The following is a 22,790-nucleotide window of genomic DNA, read 5'->3' as shown; positions in this document are numbered from 1 at the left end:
TTAGCACTGCCAGTGTACAAAATTGCCGACTTCCAATCAAGCACCCACCCTCTGCATATAATCCAGCCCTATGGGTGTAGACAGAGTGGATAGGAAGGCCCTATTCCTTGGTTTAGGGGTCCATAGCTGGGGGCATAGATTTAGGGTAAGAGGTAAGAGGTTTAGAGGATATTAGAGGTCAATTTTTTTTTAAGACCCAGAATGTGGGGATCTGGAATTGTCTGCCTGAAATAATGGTAGAGGCAGAATTCCTCATTACATTTTAAAAGCATTTGGATATAAACTTGAAGTCCGGTAACCTTCAAAGCTATGGACCAAGTGCTGCAAAGCGGGATTAGACTGGATGGCTCCTCGTCAGCTGGTGCAGCCAAACGGCTTCCTTCCACATTGTAAATTTCTATGATTCTATTTCTATGAAGTTAGCTTGATTGATAGGCTTGGCTTTCAGTTGGATGGAGAGGATTCTGGAACAGGCTGCAGCAGCAGTTGGGCTGATCCCTGCCAAGGGGGTGGGGTCCCAATCCTGCCGAAAGTTGTCAGAACCTTGGGGTCTTTGTGCGAGGATGGGGAATCTTAGGGTCAGGAGGAAACACTCCTGCTCCTCCTGGTCCACAAGCCATACTGTAAAGGCATTTAACCTTCTTGAGAAGCTTCTCCAGAGTATTATGCTGAACCAAGGCTGGTAAAATGACCTGAAAATATGCAGCCCTCAGGTGTATGCAGTTTGCAACATTTATGCATGCATCATTTAGGTTGTAATCTGGATATGACAATCTCAACATGCCCTGGAATTCCTGTCTGTCCTAAAAACAAATCCACCAATGCAGAAGAGTGCAGGAACACCTTACAATATTGGCGGTTCCTACATTCTCAACCTTTGATAGGATGGTAGAGCATCAGCAACGAGTCTGTCTGGCCTTGCTGCCCTTGTGCTTTCGGGTTCCCAAGGCAATCTGCAAAATAGGTTAAAATCAGAAGCTTCCAATCTCATTAAAATGTTTACATTTTCAACCCAATTTCTGCAAGCATGTTGGCTGCCCTTTCCTGTTCCACTTCAGTTAGACCTCCAAGTAGGTGGGTTGGGGTCAGTTTTCAAATTTTTAAAATTCAGTCCTGGGATTCAGAGTAGTTGGGAGGAACTTTGGGAATAAGAGGAAGGAGAGGAAACAGCTGTGCAGCTGGTCTCAAATTTTGATGATGAAATCTTCTCACTTTGATGTTAGAGGTGAAAGTGGGCTTTGAGATTCAAGGAGACAATTGGATCTCAGCCTTCCATTCAACCTATCCTAGTGGGTCGATTTAACCAAGGGTTAACAAAGCATGAGAGAAAGTGCTTGACTGATCAAAATAGCCCTGACAATGGATGACTAGGCAATTTGAGTGCCGGGTTCATTGAAATTTCTATCCCTCAACTGCAGGACATCCCATAGCACTTTACAGCCAATTAAACACTTTGGAAAGATTGTGACTGTTGTAATGTCAGGAAATGTGGCAGCTAATTTGCTCAAAGCAAAGTCCCCCAAAACAACAATGAGATGCACGACCAGATAATCTGTTCTAATGATATTGGGAGAGAGATAAATATAGGACAGGACACTGGGCGAACTCCCCTACTCTTCTTCAAACAGTGCTGTGGGATGTTCACCTGAGCATGCAGACAGGGCTTCAGTTTAACATTTCATTCAAAAGATGGCACACGTGACAGTGCAGCACTTCCTCAGGACTGTACTGAAGTGTTGGTCTAGATTATGTGCACAAGTCTCTGGAGTGGAATTTAAACCCACAACCTTCTGACATGGAAGAGAGAGTACTACCACTGAGCCAAGGCTGGCAAAATGTGACCTGAAATTATACAGCCCTTCAGGTGTATTTGGTTTGCAACTCAGATGGAATGCAGCAGAAGGAACAAATTAGCTTAAGATCTGGATATGACAGGTCTCATACTTGTTCTGGAGTTCTTGTCTGGCCTCCACCTGGTGCAAACAAATTCACTAATGCAGAAGGGGATAGGAATTGCTTACACTACTGGTAGTTCCTACACCTTGACCTTTAATAGGCTGGCAGAGCATTGGCAACAGATCTGTCTAGTGAAACCGGTTGTACCAACAAATGTAGGACCCAGAAGACGGTCCAGGGCAGGTTCTCAGCCTAGGCCCCTAAAGGGAACTTCCCAATTCCATCAGGAATTTTATGTATGCGTCTTACAAGAAGGGCTATAGAGTGGCTGTAATATTTCAAGGGTTAGGGACTTGGTGTACCAAGTACCCCCCTCATTTCAAAGTTTAACATCAGTTCCTGTAACCTCTTGAAGTTTTGAAATGGTGATACCTCACAAAACCAATTGAAGTTAGTGGCACAATCCTAGCATAAGTTTCAGATTGCTATCTTTGAAATTTCAGCCTCCAAAAATTGTACTTCATGCAAATTTATTTTGAAAAATTTGTTTTTACAATGGGAATGTAAATATTTTGTTTTAACTTTTAGGTCTACAAAGAAGATCTACCTCAGCTCAAACAGCAAAGCAAAGAGAAAAAGCAAGCAGCAGCTTCTCTAAAAAGAGAGAGAGCCCCTGAAGGAAGTCTGAAACTACAATTTGTCCATGGGTACTTATATAAACTTCTCTTCTACTTTTATCTATATTTTGATGCATTTTGTAATTGTATTCCAATTCAGTGCACTTAGAACAATTAACAAAGCACCATGCAGCCAACCAGTGTGTTTTTAAAATTTATTCTCGACATGCAAGCATTGGTGGCAAGGTCAACATTTATTGCCCATCCCTTGGTGAGCCACCAAGAAACCTGTGCAGCAACACTGCAATTAGCTTATTGGGACTGCAAATCCTACTCAAATTAAGGTTTTTCCCCATAGAGCTGAACCACTCATGCAAAAATACATTTTATGGACCCTCTGCCACCTGCAGTGACTCTGACCTCCCACTAGGATTATCCAGTCTGTTTCCTGTTCATTCTTTGGGCTTCATAAGATCATTTTTTTTCCCCTTTGGAGCCAAGCCTCAATCTATGCACATCCTCTAAAAAGATTCCTTTCTCTATAGGCACCATTAGGCATGGCAAAGGATAGCAAATTAAAAGTTACATTTTCCAACCTGCACTATTGGTGGCAATGGTGCAGTATGAATGATGGGAGAAATTGGGATATAAGATATTCTGGGATTGCATTATCAGCCCCACTAACTTTGTTTGAACATGTTATGCATTCATATGATATCATACAACCTAACTTCTTGCCACCTTTTGTTTTCTGCTATGTTTCATTACATTTTTCTTCATTCTTCTGAAATCAAGATCTCTTCAATATATACAAAATTTTGCAAATTGTAATAAAATTATTGTGCTAAACCTGTAGTATGAAATAACTTTCATTTTTGTAAAACATTTCATAAAATTCCATCCTCATTGCAATCTCTTTAAAATGTTTTCTCTGGAGAGTGGACACTATATTGATTCTGTCTACTCACTTCTGCCAAGCAGCCTAGACTTTTCTTAACATAGGAAAGAACCCAGCATGCAATAAAGGACATCCCCATTTTGCTGTACTTCTGCCAAGATTTTCTGAAATGCGTCAAATCAAAGCATACCTCCTCTTTACTCCAAGCAACCTTCTGTGGCAGAAAAGAAACAATTCACACGAGCCATTTTGAAATGGCAACTAAAATATTTGAGTGCTATTTCTGCTCCAGTTTGTCAATCTCTTTGTCACTCCGAAGTCCTGCTACTTCAGTACCAGAACTAGAAAATTTCCCTTTGTATGCCGTTGAGTGATAACAGAATAATAAAACTGAGTACTTCAAAACTGCATCTGTATTAATTTCTTCTTTGCATTTGAACTCTATTAAATCAAATAATGGGTACATATTTTCTTATATATGAAAGTCAATAAAGCACCTAGTGTGGAGTTTTGCCTCTCACACACACACACATTGGAAAATTGAGTGCATGTTTCCTACAGGTTTTCATCTGTACCCGAATTTCCGATATGCACTTCCATTGGGTGAAATTGTGCGCTGAGTTCAAAAAATCATAAAATTACCTCTATATTACAAAAACATGTATAGCTAGCTGTTGTAATGTTAGCATGTTTTCAGGTAAGGAACCAAGGACAGCTATGGGTCATGTTTAATTAGTGAAATACATTTCTGGCAATCTGCACTTGATGCTAAACTAAAAGCAAAAAACTGTGGATACTGGAAATCCGAAACAAAAACAAAAATACCTGGAAAAACTCAGCAACTCTGACAGCATCTGCAGAGAGGAACACAGTTAACGTTTCGAGTCCGTATGACTCTTCAACAGAACTAAGGAAAAATAGAAAAGAGGTGAAATATAAGCTGGTTTAAGGGGGGGTGGGACAAGTAGAGCTGGATAGAGGGCCAGTGATAGCTGGAGATTGCCAGAAGATGTCATGGACAAAGGGGCGTTGACAGGTGGTGATATTAGCTAAGAAATGTGCTAATGGTGACATTAAGGGTAGAAAGCAGGATGTGCAAGGGACAGAAAGCAATCAAATGGAAAGTTGCCATAATTATAAGTATATTTTATAAACATTATGCTATTATATTGTATAAGCTTATTTTGTATTGTGTTCTTAAAGGTACAGAGGATATGATTGTCGAAATAATCTCTTCTATACCCAAGCTGCTGAAGTGGTCTACCATGTTGCTGCCATTGGTATTGTTTATAATCGACAACAGCATTCACAAAGATTCTATCTTGGACATGATGACGATATCCTCTGTCTAGCCATTCATCCAATGAAGGACTATGTGGCTACTGGGCAGGTATTTACAAATTATAAAACCTGAATTGTATTAAGCTATTCAAATACAAAGTAGCAAGTATATAAACTGTGCCAAGGAGGCATTCTACACAACTTGTTGGAACTTTAATGTCCTTTTGCACAGAATGGTATCATGTGAGTTAAAACTGAAATTTTCCACATGGTGAAATACAAACCTGGTTGTGTTGTGAGTAACGGCCAAAGATCAGGCTAAAAAGCAAGAAAGGAGTCAATATCTGCCTCCTCTGTTACACCTTGACATGGTTGGTTGCAGAGCAGTATAGACTGGGACACAGAAGCTGAAGGGGACATTGTGTTGCATTGTTTCCAGGAGTATAAAGCTCTGGCATAGAAAGGGTTAACATGATACAGGGTACAGTACCACTCAGTGATGTAAAGGAACACATGACCTGAATCTAGAAGGGATTGGAATTGGACAGGTGGAATGTAGAGGCAAGCATGGTGACAGTTCCTAGCTTAGGCCTTGGACTGTATGTATGTATACAGTTACTAATAATCAATAAACACTTACTGTTAAACTATACAAGACTCAATCTCTTCATGAGACCTACTGAACTACACACATCTTACAACATGATGGCTGCTAATCAGAACAACCCAGAACTTCAGAAGCTGGAGAAGAAATTTAACACTGGAAGATTGATAAAGCAGCATTCTGACCTGACACAAAGGTGCAGAAGGAGATCACCAGAGAAAAGCCCCAAAGCAGGAGTGGAAACAGAAGGCAGAAATAAAACTCTATGCTGCAGCCAAAAACTCCATTGAATCCTATGAAAGTAGAGCTTCAATACCCAAAGAGTGCAGTCAGAAGACCTAGTAGGGCTGAGCTGAAAACTCAAGTTCTTGGCCAGAATGAGTTTAAACCGCTTTTAACTTGGCAGCAGAGCAGTCAGATTGGATTTCCTTCCAGCATTTAAAGCTATTTTAAGTTCAAATGACCATGGATCAAAAATCTACCTTACCAGACCAGTCACAAAATTGGGGACGCTGGATAAAGAGATTCTTTAAATACACGATTGCTTCAGGTCTAGATAACAAGACAGAAGCTGAACAGGTTAACACTGCTTTATTCATAGGTCCAATAGCCAATCCTATAATAGCTAGACAAGGAATCGATGAATATTCATCAAAATTTGACAGTTTTAAAATCATTTGACATTTATTTTAATTTGAGCAGTTAACAACATCCTTTAGAGAGTGAAGTTTAACAAATGTGTCCAGCAGCCAGTAGAACCTGTTGATTCCTTCATTAATGAGCTGTACAGAGTGGCTAAAGGCTGTGACTACTATGACCTGAAATCAGAGCTAATCAGGGACAGAATTGTCAGAGTGGCAGACATGGCACACTCAGACATGCTTCAAGCTAAGGAAACTTTGACCCTTGAGAAAAGCCAGGTTGTCAGGCAATCCAAAATCCATTTATAGCACAGATCCATCTTAAGAGGTGAAAGTAAGCCATGGTACAGAGCAACCCCCACTGTCAAGCTAGTAAAGCAGCAGAGGGGCAGGGACACTACAGGCCAAGGGAAGCAATACCCAAACCAACCCGTTGGTGACCATGCCAGTTCTGTGGATCCAAGCGACCCTACAGACGCAATCAATGTCCAGCAATCTCTAACGGCAACCACATACAACACTTTGGAAAGCTAAAACAACCAGACCCGAAGATGATTCCTGGAGGTCAAGGTACCACAAAGAGGAAACACAACCATGCTTCTTGGATGAGGTCAAAGATCAGGGATTTTCAACCTGGCACATGGACATCTCATTTAATGGTCATGTCAAATTTTAAATTCGACATAAGAACCAGTGTTACAGTTCTCTCGGACAAGGAATTGTGGTTGAGACACCCGACTACGAACGACAGACACACTACAATGGGCCCAGAGGATTCTGACTTCTGGTTATAGGCACAATTCTGGAACCATCAAGGTATGACGGCAAACAAATCTTTGAAGTCATGTACGTCATCTGTAACCAGTCTTTTTATCTTCTGAGCAGAGATGCCTCTGTTGCCCTAAACCTTCTTATAAACGGCAGAAGACAACTTCTGCCATTGATTACACACAACTACAAGTTCCTGAGAGCCCCAACAGCAAAGCTACTCCTAACTGGGACTTCAGCTCCAAATTGTCTTCACTCTTTGAAAAGCCAGTTTGCCTATTTTCTTTACAGGTGCCAGAAGCTCCTCATTGGTCAGACCAGCCAACCACTCAGATGGTTACCATGACACCACAAACGGAATATAGCCAAGAGATGAACCAACAGCAAGAAGAGCCTCAACTTCGGCACTGATATCTATTGGTAAGATACCTCAAGGCAGCATGATAGACACTGTAACCTCTGGCCACTACAACCATTAGCCAGTCAATGCTGGAACAGAGAAGCGGCCATCAACCGATAGCACACTTCAGTGAGACAAGGAAGCAAACCCAATGAGAATGTTGTTGCACAGAAAGCTAAACTGCAAGATGAACCTGTTGATCAGTCACATCCAAACAATAAATAGGAAGAGACATCTTCCATCCCAACATGCATCATGACGAACTGCACATAGGAAGAAAAACAGAATAGACATGAGTTGAGAGTTCGTTCTCCCTGGAATGGAATGGGATAAACCAATGGCCATCGATAAAACCAGACGGGGAGTTGAGAAGCCGCTGTTCAACTCTAAAGAATGAAAAAGAGAATTAAGATCAACCGCCCAAATGCCAGAACGACCACATCTAAAACAACCTCCTAGTAATCAAGATTTACTCGGTATAAAACAGAGTCTACCACTCCAACTGTTGTAGAGACAAGATCTTTAAGAATTATTAAGCCTCCAGGCCACCTGAACCTGTAAACACAGACCTGGGGGGGGGGGTGGGGGGCATGGGCAGGGAGAAGGGGTTGTAGAATTAATGTAAATATGTTGGGTAAACAGGAATACATTGTGAAAACATTGGATAAAGATGGGTGGGAGGGGGCAAGTGTAGTATAAAGGTTTGGTATAGAAAAAAGAATGCTAATATGGGACTAGGTACAGAACTGTCCACATTAATATAAAAGGAAAACATTACCTGAATCTAGAGGACAGCCTGGGGCTGGACAGAGGTGTGTTTAGAACCAAACATGGAGACAGCTCCTCACTTAGACCTTATACGTATATATGCATATAGTTAGCATTGTTAAAGCTTTTCATTTTGCACTCATCAGGACCATTCACAAGAACAACAAATGCAAAGGGAACAACAATTTATATTTTTCTCAATAGTGGTCCTGTATCCATGTGCTCATTTGACATTACTAGCCTATTCACCATTGTACAGCTCAAAGAAGTCCTTTGCAATGATATAGTGCTGCAGTGCAATGCAATCTAGACCTGCTGCCATTGTGAGAATCAGTATTCATTGAACTTATGAACTCAGCAACTCGCACAGTTGAGTTCAGTTTTAATAACATGATGTATCTCCAAATAGATGGTGTTGCCATGGGATCCCCTCTCGGCCCACCTCTTGCAAACATCTTTGTTGGGTTCCACAAGAAATGCATCTTCGATGGAATGACACCCAATCTCCTACACCTTGCATACTTCTGATATGTAGATTATATGTTTGCTATATTCAAATCTGCAGCTGCATGTAAGAATTTACTTACATACCTTAATGTGCTCCATTCTCTGCTCAAATTCACTTTTGAAATGGAGCAGTCAAATGAGCTCCCTTTCCTTGAGGTGCTAGTTGAGAAATTTGCCATGGGGTTCTCTACTACTGTTTATCTCAAGCCTATCTTCACTGGTCAATATATGCATTGGAAATACTACAGTTCCATGCACTAGAAAATTGACTTTATCAGCAACCTCATAGATCGGGCCCGAGCCATTTGCTCACTGTGCAAGCAGGATGCTGAAATAGGGTGCAAAGCCATTCTGCAAGATAATGGCTACCCTGATCAGATCATTGCTTTCTGTATATTGAGGAAACTCATGAATGGGCCCAAGGCCACCACTTCGGTCCTGAGAAGGGCCCAGTCTACCTCAGATTACCCTGAAAGGGTAAGGCGTTTCAAAAAATCTGAGCAACAGGTGAAGCTAACTGTTTCATGCTGCTATTATGCGGTCAGTAACAGCACGATTCAAGATTATAATTTGGGCTTGTGGTATGGCTCACTTATGCATGCTAGAAGCTACATACACAGGGCCCTCTTCTTTCCAGACAGAAAGTGTAAGAAGATGTACACGTATTGTGCCTGTTTCTGTTTCAACTAAATAAAATAGACAAGAGCCATTCTCTGGTTCATTCCCCAGGACAATGTGTTGACCAGAGTTAACCTGCCTGATTTTGAATTTAAACAAAGCTTGGCAGTTAACGGTCAGCCATCATGCTCCATTGCAATGCTTCTAACAATCAGTCCATTTGCCAACCAATCAGCACTCTCTTCAAATATAAATTTTCATTCCCTTTACTTTTGGTATTCTTGCAAATTGGCCTGATGAGTGCAAGCTTTGACAACACCTTTTTTCAGCAATAAAGTTCTGTACTACAAAACGACTATTAGTTATTAGTAGTTAAACATTTACTGTTAAACTATACAAGACTCAGAACATCTTCATGAAACCTACCGAGCTACACACAGCATCTTACAAAAGGGAAGACAAACAAGTGACTTGGCTGCAATCTTTGCCAATTAATCAACTGATATATTTATTGAAATACTTTAGTTCAAGTTCAATGTATAGTATCATAAGTTTGTGTTTATTAAGTGTTAACAGTAACAATATTTTTTGTTAGATTGGGCGGGATCCATCAATTCATGTTTGGGATACTCAAACACTTAAATGTTTGTCGCTATTAAAAGGACAGCACCAGAGAGGAGTATGTGCCCTTGACTTTTCATGTAAGTTACCTCAAGCACCTGTTGCAAAGTCTACTAATGCTTAAAAAAATTGATTTTCAATTCCACAACTGGTCTTGCACTTTGCGGATCTTATTGAATGCTTGCTGGATCTATTCACTGCATAAAGTTGTGTTCTTATCTCCTTCATCTTTTCCACAACACACATCTAAAATGGAATTCATGTTTAGCCTATGCCTGGAATGGAGGAACTAATTGAATTACAAGAGGGGGAATAAGTCAGCAATAATGACTTATCCATAGTTGGGCAAGGACAACAGCTGAACTGTCCCCTGACCCAACTGAATCCCAAGGATCAAGATTACTTTTTTTACAATGTTTAAACGTATAGCTCCAAGCTATATTCCTGATGATGCTAAAAAATGATTGCTTTGCTTTACTGCACTAACTGCGCTTCAAAAGTAATCCACTGGCTATAAAGAATGTCCTGAAAATGTAAAAGGTGTTATATAAATGCAAGTTCTTTCTTTCATAGAATCATAGCAGCACAGGAGGCCATTCAGCCTATCGTACCTGTGCCAGCTCTTTGAAGAGTAATCCGATTAGTCCCATTACCCTGCTCCTTTCTCCATATCCCAGCAAATTTATTCTATATATCTAATTCCCTTGTGAAGGCTATTATTGATTCTGTATCCGTGATCCTATAATGGGTTTCAAATCATAACCACTTGTGCATAAAAATCTTTGTCACCTCTAATTTTTTCACCAGTCGCCTTAAATCCAAGTCCTCTGATTATTGACCTTTCAATTAGAAATGGTTTATCTTCATTTACTCAACCAAACCCATCATGATATTAAACAGTTCTTTCAAATCTCCTCAGCCTTCTGGGCTCTAAGGAGACCAACTTCAGCTTCTCCAGTCTGTAAACCATTATAATAAGTCTCCTCTGTATCCTTTCCGAAGCCTTCACTTCTCTAAGCTTGCCAAGAAGCTATGATATATGAATGTACTACATCCTGCCTTGAAAAAAACAAACAGTAGAATAGTCTTATGTAAAACATTTGTGAATGTAAATTCTGAAAAGTAAAATAACTTTACTTCAAAAATTATAATTCTGTAACTTCAGTGAGATAGTTGGTTTCCAGCTCACCTTTTCCCAATGTTGTTATTTGTGATTTAGCCAGAGTTGGGAAATGCATAGTTGTATTAGTGTACATATGGTTACTGCCACCCTTTACAAAAGAAATTTAACATTGCGTAGCATCCTACCTATCAGCTATATATTTCTTGTGAAAACAAACACTGCCTGAATTTGGAAAAGCAAATTTAAGCCAGTGTGCTGTTCTGGCAAGCAGAACAGTTCATTCCATTGTCATTTCCATTTGTTTTACAGCTGATGGAAAAAATTTGGTGTCCATTGGTTTGGATGACAACCACACTATAGTAGTGTGGGACTGGAAAAAGGGAGAAAGACAAGCAACATCAAGGTTAGCACATTATGCCTCTTTGTCTCCTAAATTCACTGTAGTGCTTTCAAAAATTAGGTGATTAACAGTTTATTACTGTTCCTTTTGTTGAAAAAGATTTGTTACAAATAATGTTATTGCATTGATTTTTATTTAGAGGACATAAAGACAAGATATTTGTAGTGAAGTGCAATCCACACCATGTGGACAAACTTGTTACTGTTGGGATAAAACATATCAAATTCTGGCAACATGCAGGTACCCTTCTATTTACCTAGTTTATTCTCCAAGTTCATTTTGCTAAATCGAAGGGAAAGGATGCATATTTACACCTTAAACTGTTAGAATGATTGCTAAAAGTTGCCTTTTATTTAGATTTATAATGGACTGTTAAAACAGCCAAAGAAACTATGGGTGATAGCCCATCTTGATGTATATCATGAGCTTGCAAAATATATTGCTGTTTGCTGAACAGTTTATAAGCAGGATTTACACAAATTTTAAACACCGGTTAAGTGTTTTTTTTTATGTTTGCAGAATTCAGAAAAATAACTCCATCATCAGATGTTACTCATGAAAAGAATTTAGAAAGTACAGTCAGATCATACCTTAATGTCACTGAATGCAAGGGGAAATTTCACCTCTGACTGGTGGGAAAGAGGGTGGAATTATAAAAACGTGAAACCGGACCCCAACCTGATGCAAATGCATCTAGTGAAAGTGGTTTTGGGGGTGTCCAAATAACCCACTCTGGAGAGGCGGGTCAGTGATAATATTTAAATGTGACACTGTTCCTCAGATTTTGGAAGCCGATTAAATTTTACTGTTAAGAGTTGGGTTTTTCACAGCTTGGGAAACCTGGGAGTGGAAGGGAGGCGGGAAGTGCAGGATCCAGAAGGTAAGTGCTTTTCCAGCACAGCTTGTGGGCTGTAGGAGCAGAAGTGTTTTTCCCAGTCTCTCAAGCAAACTTTCTGTTGTAATCTCTGCAGCCTTGATCTCTCCCTCCCTGCAATTTCTCTCCTCACTCCTGCAGACCCTCCCATTGTTTCTCCATTCCTTACTCCCTCTATACTACTGTGCTCAGATACCACCCCATCCTTCCCCTCCACCCACACCTATCCCCAGTTTTCTGATTTCCAGGGTACTCACCAGTGACGCCACCATAGATTTTCCCATCCAAAAGCCAGCCGACCTCTCAATCTGCCTGGCTGCTGAATGGGATTCAGGAGGCATTCATCTCAAAGATAAAAATATTCTGCCTTTTCTCTCAGATCCATCATACTGTGTATGTGAGCAAAAGAACCATAATACCTTGCTACTTTTCCAACACTCAAACTGACCTGTGTCCCCATGCTCAGTTGGCACCTCAGGCCTAGGACCTTCCTTTTCCTCTGCAAGTTTCCTGCAAAGAATTGAAGTGCAATACTCTTTAGTCAAATTAAATATTTGTATGGTGAAATTATCTATAGGTGCATATGCCCCAGTATCTTTGAGGATGCATATTTAAATGGATGATAACAAGCACCAAGTCGATCAAAATTTTTCTTGGAGCATTGACAGTAAAGCCATTATTAGATAAGTGGTGTAGTATAATAAATAAGTTCTGTATTACCAAACGACTAGAATATTACTGAAAAAGGAGACATGTCAAAGCTTTGACTTGCACTCAAACATTTTGCAAGAATATCAATAAGGGGAAACCAGTTTATACTGTATGAGAAGAAAGTGTTGATTGGTAGAGGCGCTGCCATGGAGAATGCACCAATTGATAGTGACTGAGTTAATTGCCAGGCATTTTGAAATTTAAATGAAGCAGCTCGACCGATTCCTCAGGCCAATGCCTTGATGGGTAAGTCATTGAATGGCTGTCATTTATTTTGTTTAGCTGAAACAGGCCTTATATTGGTATTCTTGTGAAAAGTCCTGATGAGTGCAAGACAAAAAGCTTCATCGTCTCTTTTTCAGCAATATAATAGATTACTTTAGAATCTGTGCTGTTGTCCTGTTTTATTAGTGTATGTCAGCATTCCAACTGAGTAGGATGTTTTGAAGGAGAAACATCCATTAAAAAGATCCTTGCAGGATAATTGATGGGATTCAGTGGCCGCAGTTCTCTGCCAGTGGAACTTCGGGCCTGCCAGTTGAACACTTATTCTCACTAGTTTTCTTAGCATTGACTCCTTTAAAATGTTAGGTAGAAATGACATTTGTACGAGTAATTGACCTGATTTTTTCTATAAGATTTTAGAGAAAGAATATAATATTAACAGTTGCTTGGTAGTGCAGAACTTGAATATTGCTGAAAAGAGACATATTGTCGAAAACTTGGGCAAAACTCAGGAAATCCAAATCTCAAGCAATCACAACAATTTGTACCACAGGAGAAAAGGCTGCTGACCAGTGATAGATCTTATAGTTCCCTGTTGCTTTCTCCATGGCAATGCCTCAGCCAATGTCGATTTGCCAATAAGAAACCTTCTCCTTTACTATAAATTGTTGTGATCATTTGAAATTTTTGCAATTGCCTTGATGAGTACAAGGGAAAAGCTTCAGCAACATGTCTTTATTTTCAGCAATATTCAAATATTATTTTGTTCTCTTTTACGGATATTCCAGGCTTGACCCATCTTAGATAATCCTAGAGTCTCCATTTGTCTCACTTGGCATCTTCTAAAGGATGCATCCAGGCATTTGGTGCTGCCTCAATAAAAGCAGCATCCCCAACTACCCCATCCTACACTCTCGTCAAACTTCATGCCCAGCATTCCTGTGGGCTGTAATCTTGTAAATCTGCCTCCCTCCAACTCACCTGTACCACCCCCTCCCCACCCTATTGCTGACACCTTGTGGAATCTACCAGCCAACCAAGTGTAACCGCCCCTCTCCACATCTCCTTCCAGAATGTCCATTCATTATGATTGAGACCATCTGATCAACTGCCTCAAGTTCCTCCGTCACTTCCTTCCCTTGCCCTAGCTCATCAGGACAAACTTCATCTTAGGTTGCCCCGTTCCCTAGTCCTGAACTCGTTATTCTCTAGTTTCTCTCCTATCTCCCCTCGTACCCTCTCCATGTTCATCTTGAGCATGAGACTCATCTGCTCCTCTGACTAAACTACTGACCACCCAACTTCCTATCCAGGTGCCATGTTAGCTGATATTGTTAAGTGTCCTCTTTCTTCGGGTATTGTCCTTCTTTCCTTCAAATCTGCTGTCTTCACTCTCTTCAAAAAAAACTAACCATTCACCGAACTGTCTTTGTAAACTACTACTCCATCTCCAACAAGTTTCCTCTCCAAAATCCTTGAATGAACTTGTGCCCATCCTTCCTGGAATTTCATGCTAGAATCCTCCTAATCATGTTTCCACCTCTGCCAAAGTACTGAAATGGCTCTTACCAAGTTCAGAAATAACATCCTAGGTGATGTGACAAAGGTAAACTATTTCTTCATGTCCTTCTTGAACTTCTGCAGCATTTAAATGGTTGACCATACCATCTTCCTCCAATACCTCTTCATCATTGTCCATTTGGGTGGGACTGCACTTGCCTGGTTCCATTCTTATCCAATTGTAGTCAGAGAATGACATGCAATGGTTTCTCTTCCTGCTCCCACATACTTACCTCTGGTGTACCCCAAGGGTCCATCCTTGGCCCTCCCCATTTCTCATCCCTTGGTGACATTACTCAAAAACACAGCATCAGTTTTCACAAATATCCAGATGGCACTCAGCTGTACCTCACCTTCATTTCTACCTGAGTCATTGAGTTAGATTTTTGATTGACAAGGGAGTCAAGGGTTATGGGAGACAGGCAGGAAAGTGGAGTTAAGGCCACAGTCAGATCAGCCATGATCTTATTGAATGGCAGAGTTGGCTCAATGAGCTGAATGACCGACTTCTGCTCCTATTTCTTATGTACCTCAGCAGCCCTCTCAATTCCTCCACCGTCGCTAAATTATCAGGCAGCTTGTCTGATATCCAGTACTGGACGAGCATAGCTTTTCTCCAATTTGGGAATACTGAAGCCAGTGTCTTTGGTTCCTACCACAAACTCCATTACTTAGCCACAAAACAAGTTTGCTGCTACATTTGTCTGCATAAAAGTGACAACACTTCAACAGTAATCCATTGCCTGTAAAGGATGTCCCCTGAGAATGTGAAAGGCACTTTACAAATGCATGCTCTTAATTCTGTAAGATAACTGAGCTACAGAGTGCTATATACATGTAATAGTTGCAGTCAGCATCAAGTGCATTCCCAAGCTACTCAGATATGTTTGAATGAGCACTAGACTTCAAGTGCACCAATTGATAATTCATAAATTATCCTAAATATGTTGCATTTTAGATGTAGGATTGAGACCTTCTTGGATCCATTCTAACCTTTGAAATGTAAAGCAGCATGTATTATTGTTGGCTCCAGAAACACATTATTCTGGACCAGATGTTTGTTGAAAGCTTTGCTTTGGATTGGAATATCATAACCACTTCAGTTACCCTTCTGGATATTTTAAGCAAGAAAGCGCTTGCACTAAAAAATCCCTCATCACAAGTTCACTTCACCAGTATATATGCATCTTAAGCTTTAACCAAATTAGACCTTACAATTTCTGTAACTAAAAGCATTGCAAACCTAACAGGTACATAAAAAAGACACAGGAACTAGTTTAACAGATTACAATAGACTTAAAGTTGGCTTCTCTTTAACAACTTGTTTTAGTTATTTATTGATTAGAATATTACTAACAGTTATCTCATGTTTAAGGTGGTGGCCTTACCTCTAAACGAGGAATATTTGGTAACATGGGGAAGCTGGAGACAATGATGTGTGTATCGTATGGCCAGATGGAAGAAATGATGTTCTCTGGAGCTGCAAATGGAGATGTTTACATTTGGAAAAAAAATCTTCTCCTCAAGACAGTTAAAGCCCATGATGGGCCCATTTTTGCTATGCATGCCTTAGATAAGGTGCTTTGAATTTTGTGTCACGGTTAATAATGCTAATTTTGAAGTATATATTATGTCTGGTCCATTATGGGGTCATTGTCACTTGTGGGATTTGAAATCAGGCATTAGTAGATCAGCTTCCATTGAAATCAGTGGAAAGGAGAATTGGATGAGGTTTATAACGGGCAGCTGATCTAAACACACCAATTTTCTGCCACTCCGAAAAGTGAAAATTGGCCCCAGTGTGCACTTTGTGCAGTTTAAGTCAAAAATTTGAGTAAACAAACTGGCACCCATTTGTTGAATAGACTTTAATCTTCAATATTTGGTGTTGCTTCATCAGCATGCTCAAATTATCCAAATCAGTAAATTTTACATAAAACAAAAGGAATATTTGGAGCTCAATTTCAAGATTCAGCACAGACTGAAAACTCTGGGTGTGCTTGTAAAAGGGCCTTCTGCATTTGGTATGATGTTCACTTCGGATAATGTTTAAATTCTGTTCAGCACAAGTTGTCAAGTAACAAATGTTAGCCAACATGAACTAGCTGACGTAAACTTAAATTGGCAGTTGAATTTGAGAAAATAAGTGAACTGCATCATTGGAACAATGTAGATTTTAGAGTAATTATCAAATTGAAGGAAGTATTAAAAGGAAAATGCTATTAATACTCTGGTATTTTCCTTCTAAGCTAAACAAAGTCCTAGCCTAAGATGTCAACTTGTCTGTTCTCTCCACAGAGATTGATTGACTTCTGTCTTTCTAGCTTCTTCTGTTCTTGGTTCAACTATTTAGTAGTAACACAATTTTGAATTTTATAGATTGTGCATTAGTTATTCAAGTTGACGAAGCAGAAAATAGCAAATAGTTATGACTGCTGCTATAAGCTACATTTTACACAGTGGTTCTTTTTCTTTTATCATCATCTACAAAAGCTATCTGGTCTCAGAATCATTGTTTGTAGGCTTCTGACAGCCTTTCCAGTTTGAACAAGCAAGGGTCAGAAGCTGTTTCCAGAAAGTGACTGGAAACAAAGAGGGTAGGGAAAATTGCCTGTTTTATTTATATCCAGAAAAATCAGCATCAAGGCACTCGATGTTAGATCAAGATCTTGCATGCGAGTTTCACGTACAGAATTTGACCATAGTCACTTCCTAAGTTGAGGTTTCTACATCCAGCGCACTCACTTGAAATCGGCAGGTGCTTAGTTAACCCATTTTTCATTTAGGGTCCTGCTTTTGTTTTAGGATGCAAATGCCCTTTTATACAATTCTGGAATCCTATTCACTAATTCTAAGTGATCATGGGGTGAATTTTAGAGGGTGCTACTTCTAGTGATATTTAAAGTGATCATCAACTGCTCTCAGGTAAATCGCTGGTTGTTTTCCTTGCATTGCTGCTTTTCAGCTTTGAGAATTTTGGATACAGGTCCTGAGTGTTCATTTATGAAAATAATTTGGTGAGTTAAGCAGAGGGCTTTTGTCCAGAAGCTTCTGGCAAACTTCTGACTAGTTTCGATGGATTTGGTGCGTGCATTGTCATTGTGACTGAAAGTGTGGGAGGGAGAGCAGACGAGAGCACAGGGAGCTGCAGCGATAGAGAGAAGAAGCAGATGGATGGCAACTTACAGGAGGCATTATCCCACAGGAGAATGGAGAACCAAAACTTCTTACCTGCCATTCACTGAAGAATGGTGTTTAAGGACACTCCACTTTACCAGGGAGGTTGTCATCTGCTGCAGTACCATCTGCAGCTCAGCACAAGGGCTGGGATTTTCTGCCCCCATCCACAGCAGCTGTGTTCGGTGGCGAGATCGGAGAACCTCATGAGAAAGTCCTGGTGATGTTTCCTGGTGATGTAAATCAGGATACGATTGTCCCCTCTCCCCATCAATGGCAGGGTGTGTTTCCTGCTGTCAAATGTCAGGAACTTAACTGTAATAAATTTGCATATAATTGTGGTCACACGCCAGAATCAGCCCCCACGTCAAATTTAAATCCCACATCAGCATGATTTCATGATGGTGTGATTTACAGCTTCCTTTAGACGGTGTTAACCTGGCAACCTCAACTTTGAGGGAAACTCGAGGTGCGTGCTCACAGCTTTGCACAGTGGTTGTGATAATCCCAGCAGTTTCATAGATTCAGGGCGGAGGGGGTGCAGGCACAGACAGTCTCCACAGCGGCTTCTTTGTGGCTGGCTTGTGGTGCTGGGGCAAGGGCAGCAGTGAAAAGGGGGAAGGGTGAGAAGGCAACCTCAGGCAAGGGCGACACGGGCAGGGGATCATGGCAGCACCGACTGAAGTTTGACCACAAACGCATGCTTGGCTGGGTTGGTGGAGAAAGCAGCCAGGCTAATGGCAAAACATGTCAAAAATGAGCACTCCAACACAGCTGAGCGTTTAGCTTGAGCATGCTTGCAGTAGCCTAGTCAAGCAATTGTGCCCACTTATGCAGCACTAATTCCTCACAGTGCCAATGATTGCTTCTTTGTTAACCTTTGTGCACACACTTCAAATCTAATGAGTGCTGTAGAACCATTGAGCAACTGGACAAGCCTGAGGATCCTGTTGGGAAAGGTGACCATCAAACACTGATGGAGGGGTGCACTCCTAGTCCTTTGAAAAATACTGAAATGTCACCCTCCAGGTCAGGAAAATGCCTGCGCCTGAGACGAGAGTTCACAATGCAGCCGAATGACCAAAACTGCTGCTACTTGGTCATGTAGTGTGGGGTGGCGCTAGGTGCAGGCATCGTAAGCCAGCATGCGCACTAAACACTGGGCACCCATGCGGTGGCTTGGACTCTCTGGCATGCATTAAGGGGCCTTGAGGCAGCAGCAGGCAATGACCTGACCAAAAGTGGTCTTTAGGAGACAATTACTGACCCTTGTGACTCTTTGATACTGCAGTGAAGAGACCATCACAAACATGGAATCTGGTGTTTTCGCTGTCTGCCTGATTGCTTATAGGCACATCCTGTCTATAAGGAGAAGAATGCAACGGACTCACCTGGCTCACCAAAAGGAGGAGCTGAACCTTGAAGACCAAGGGGTGGCACAGCCTCCTCTACACAGAGGATGAACACCACAGAGCCGTTGTTCATAGGCCCATTGCTAGACCCAGGGTCTACAGATGGCACATGTGCTACTTGCAGATGAGAAAGAACCAGTGTTGCCAACACCTGCACATGTCAAGGGAACTGGTAATGCACATATGCCATGTTCTGCAGGATTTGGCACCAGGGATTCAGGGCATCCATTTCCATTGGCAGTTAAAGTTACCACCATGCTCAATTTTTATGGCAGAGACCTTTACTCGCAAGCCTCCATCCACAGATGGAGGTCACGGGTGCCCTTTTTGCCAAGGCACATACCTTTGTCAATTTCGACAGGGATCAAGCAAACCAGAAAGCAAGAGCTCTGGGATTTGCTCAGATTTCTGGATTCAACAGGTGGAGGGTGCCATTGACTGTTATCTACTTGGAATTCCAGAAGGCCTTTGACAAGGTGCCGCACAGGAGGCTGCTCAGTAAGATAAAAGCCCATGGTGTTAGAGGCAAGGCAGTAGCATGGATAGAAGGTTGGCTGTCTGGCAAAAGGCAGAGAGTGGGGATAAGGGGGTCCTTCTCAGGATGGCGGCCGGTGACTTGTGGAGTTCTGCAGGGGTCAGTGTTGGGACCGTAACTTTTCACTTTATACATTAATGATCTAGATGAAGGAACTGAGGGCATCCTGGCTAAGTTTGCAGATGATACAAAGATAGGTGGAGGGACAGGTAGTATAAGGAGGTGGGGAGGCTGCAGAAAGATTTGGACGGGTTAGGAGAATGGGCAAAGAACTGGCAGATGGAATACAACGTGGGGAAGTGTGAAGTCATGCACTTTGGTAGGAAGAATAGAGGCATGGACTATTTTCTAAATGGGGAGAGAATTCAGAAATCTGGAGTACAAAGGGATTTGGGAGTCCTAGTCCAGGATTCTCTTAAGGTTAACTTGCAGGTTGAGTCGCTAGTTAGAAAGGCAAATGCAATGTTGGCATTTATTTCGAGAGGACTAGAATATAAAAGCAGAGATGTGCTGCTGAGGCTTTATAAGGCTCTAGTCAGACCACATTTAGAATATTGTGAGCAATTTTGGGCCCCATATCTCAGGAAGGATGTGCTGGCCCTGGAGAGGGTCCAGAGGAGGTTCACGAGAATGATCCCAGGAATGAAAGGCTTAACATATGAGGAACGTTTGAGGACTGTGGGTCTATACTCAATGGAGTTTAGAAGGATGAGGGGGGATCTGATTGAAACTTACAAAATACTGAAAAGCCTGGATAGCATGGACATGGGGAAGATGTTTCCATTTGTAGGAGAGACTAGGACCCGAGGGCACAGCCTCAGAGTAAAGGGAAGACCTTTTAGAACAGAGATGAGGAGAAACTTCTTTAGCCAGAGAGTGGTGGATCTATGGAATTCATTGCCACAGAAGGCTGTGGAGGCCAGGTCATTGAGTGTATTTAAGACCGAGATAGATAGGTTCTTGATTGGTAAGGGGATCAAAGGTTATGGGGAGAAGGCGGGAGAATGGGGTTGAGAAACTTATCAGCTATGATTGAATGGCGGAACAGACTCGATGGGCCGAATAGCCTAATTTCTGCTACTACGTCTTATGGTCTTATGGACTGCACCCACATGGCTCTTAAAGCTCCCTGGCAACAAGCAGTCCAGTATGCGAACCACAAAGGCTTCCACCTATAATGTTTGGTTTGTCTGAGACCATATCAAACGGATCATTCAGGAAGCATTCACGACTCATACATCCTCAGCAGTCTCCAATCTTTGAGGTCTTCCAGGAACCACAGAATGCAGTGTTGGCTGCTTGGGGACAAGGGCTACCCACAAAGGATGTGGCTGACACTGGCGTAGTGGCCTCAGACTCCTGGTGAGAGAAGGTACAAAGAGAGTCATACTGCAACCTGGAGCTTGGTTGAGCACACCATTCGCATCTTGCAAATGAGGTTCTGGTGCCTGGATAGATCTGGTGGAGCACTGCAGTACACTCCCCAGAGGATGTCACACATCATAGTGGCTTGCTATGCTACACAATCTGGTGACGCAAAGGGGGAAGGGCCTGGATGATGAGGAGATGCAACAGCTGCACGTCTCCTCCGTTGAGGAGGAAGTTGAAGGGGATGAGGGCGATGAGGACATTGTACAGGCCAGACGAGGCAGGCATAGTCATGAGGCCCTCATTGCTGCAAGATTCCAGGAGGATGATGATGTGCAGTGAGGACACTCCTGAGATCTTCACATTGCATCTGGGAACATCTTGAGAACATCTGAAAGCTGAGACCATTAATGCTTTGAGGAGGCTCATATCATAGAGATGCTGTTGAGAAACAGTGACCACATGGACTCCAAGACAGCTTGATCCTTTGGCTGGCTTCATCACCTCTTCCCTTCAGCACCACACCTGTCAAGAATAATGTCAAGATGGAGGCACAGCCCCACCTCAAGGATGCTGAGAGCACACAGAACATCATGGAACTCAGTGACACTTGGGTACAAGATTCTTAGAGCAAATACAAACCACACACAGGTGTACGCATCACTAATCTGGACAGTGATTTTGAAGCCGGACAACACTGCGCTCAAAAGGTTACACTACACAGAGGAGGAGGCCCTGGACTGCAACACTAGCCTTTGTCTTGTGCAGGAAACAAGGCTTCACATCTGCTTGACATGAACACTGCTCAACATAACAAGGAGCTGTAGACAAGAAGACATTCTTGGGAGCGTATTAAATGGTCAACATGAAGTACAAGTGATTAATATCTGTGCCCATTGTGTAACTAAATCAACTTGACATTTCCAACCCTGCCACTAAGTCTTGGTACTCCCAGACATCCACAGCAGAGGTGGAGGTAGCCTGCTATGCCCTGTTGTCTGTGATGATCTTGGTCTGCATTCTCTGGGAAGGCCCTGGCCTGCTTTCAGTGTCCTGCTGTGTGGCAGTGGCACCCTATGGAGCTGGAACTGCTGGGACCACAGGAAGAGGGGATTCAGATGGGCTGGACACTCCTAGAGTCACATGGCACCAGTGTATGTACCTGCTAATCTTCCTTCCGATGGGTACACAAGGCCCCTGGCTGACTCGAGAAGAAGGGGCAGCTGGAGTGAGCTCAAGATGCCCCGCCCCCCTTTTGCATTAACACTGATGGATGCCTGCAAGTGCCTCAGGAATGGAGTGCAGCTCTTGCAGCAGTGCAGGACCACATGTCCTGGACCAACGTCTCAATGGCATTTGCCATCCTACAAGTGTTGACCTCGGTGTTGGCATGCTGGCACTATACCCTCAGACTGAAGGCGGACGGAGGCCTCCATCGTGCCTTGCAATCTGAGGAGTGCAGCGAACAACCCTTCCTGATGCTCATCTTTGCAGCTCTCCAGCAACCAAGGTGTGACTGAGTCCAGGGGCTTCTCATCTGCCTCAGACTCAGCAGATTTCTGGCCTCCAGCAGTCCTCCTTGGGAAGACCCTGCCTTCGCTTGCTGTCGATCAGACAGTGCGATGTGCTCACCAGATTGTGACCCTGAGGCTACTTCAACTAGGTCTCACCGAGGTGTCTCTGCATTGGTGGAGGATGTGGGTGAGTGCTGTGACAAGTCTTCAATGTCAGTGTCTGTGGATTCTCCTTTTGTGGTGTCCTTGGGGCTGGAATCAAGAACTTGGCT

The 22,790-nt window shown here is 42.2% G+C and overlaps 1 protein-coding gene across 2 annotated transcripts in view; it reads left to right on the top strand.

The window, feature by feature from the left end:
• The window catches only part of LOC121269068 (echinoderm microtubule-associated protein-like 6), a 738,052-nt gene that overhangs the window by 490,454 nt on the left and 224,808 nt on the right, over window positions 1-22,790 (top strand). For both annotated transcript variants that reach the window (XM_041173516.1, XM_041173508.1), the window contains 6 exons: window positions 2,485-2,603; window positions 4,615-4,801; window positions 9,594-9,699; window positions 11,052-11,145; window positions 11,282-11,382; window positions 15,888-16,090. In XM_041173516.1, coding sequence (XP_041029450.1) covers window positions 2,485-2,603; window positions 4,615-4,801; window positions 9,594-9,699; window positions 11,052-11,145; window positions 11,282-11,382; window positions 15,888-16,090 — 810 coding nt within the window. The remainder of the gene's footprint in view (window positions 1-2,484; window positions 2,604-4,614; window positions 4,802-9,593; window positions 9,700-11,051; window positions 11,146-11,281; window positions 11,383-15,887; window positions 16,091-22,790) is intronic.

The sequence above is a fragment of the Carcharodon carcharias genome, chromosome 2, assembly GCF_017639515.1.
Source record: "Carcharodon carcharias isolate sCarCar2 chromosome 2, sCarCar2.pri, whole genome shotgun sequence".
Lineage (NCBI taxonomy): Eukaryota > Metazoa > Chordata > Chondrichthyes > Lamniformes > Lamnidae > Carcharodon > Carcharodon carcharias.
The sequence above is the reverse complement of the archived record's forward strand: the minus strand, read 5'-3'. Positions and strand labels throughout refer to the sequence as shown.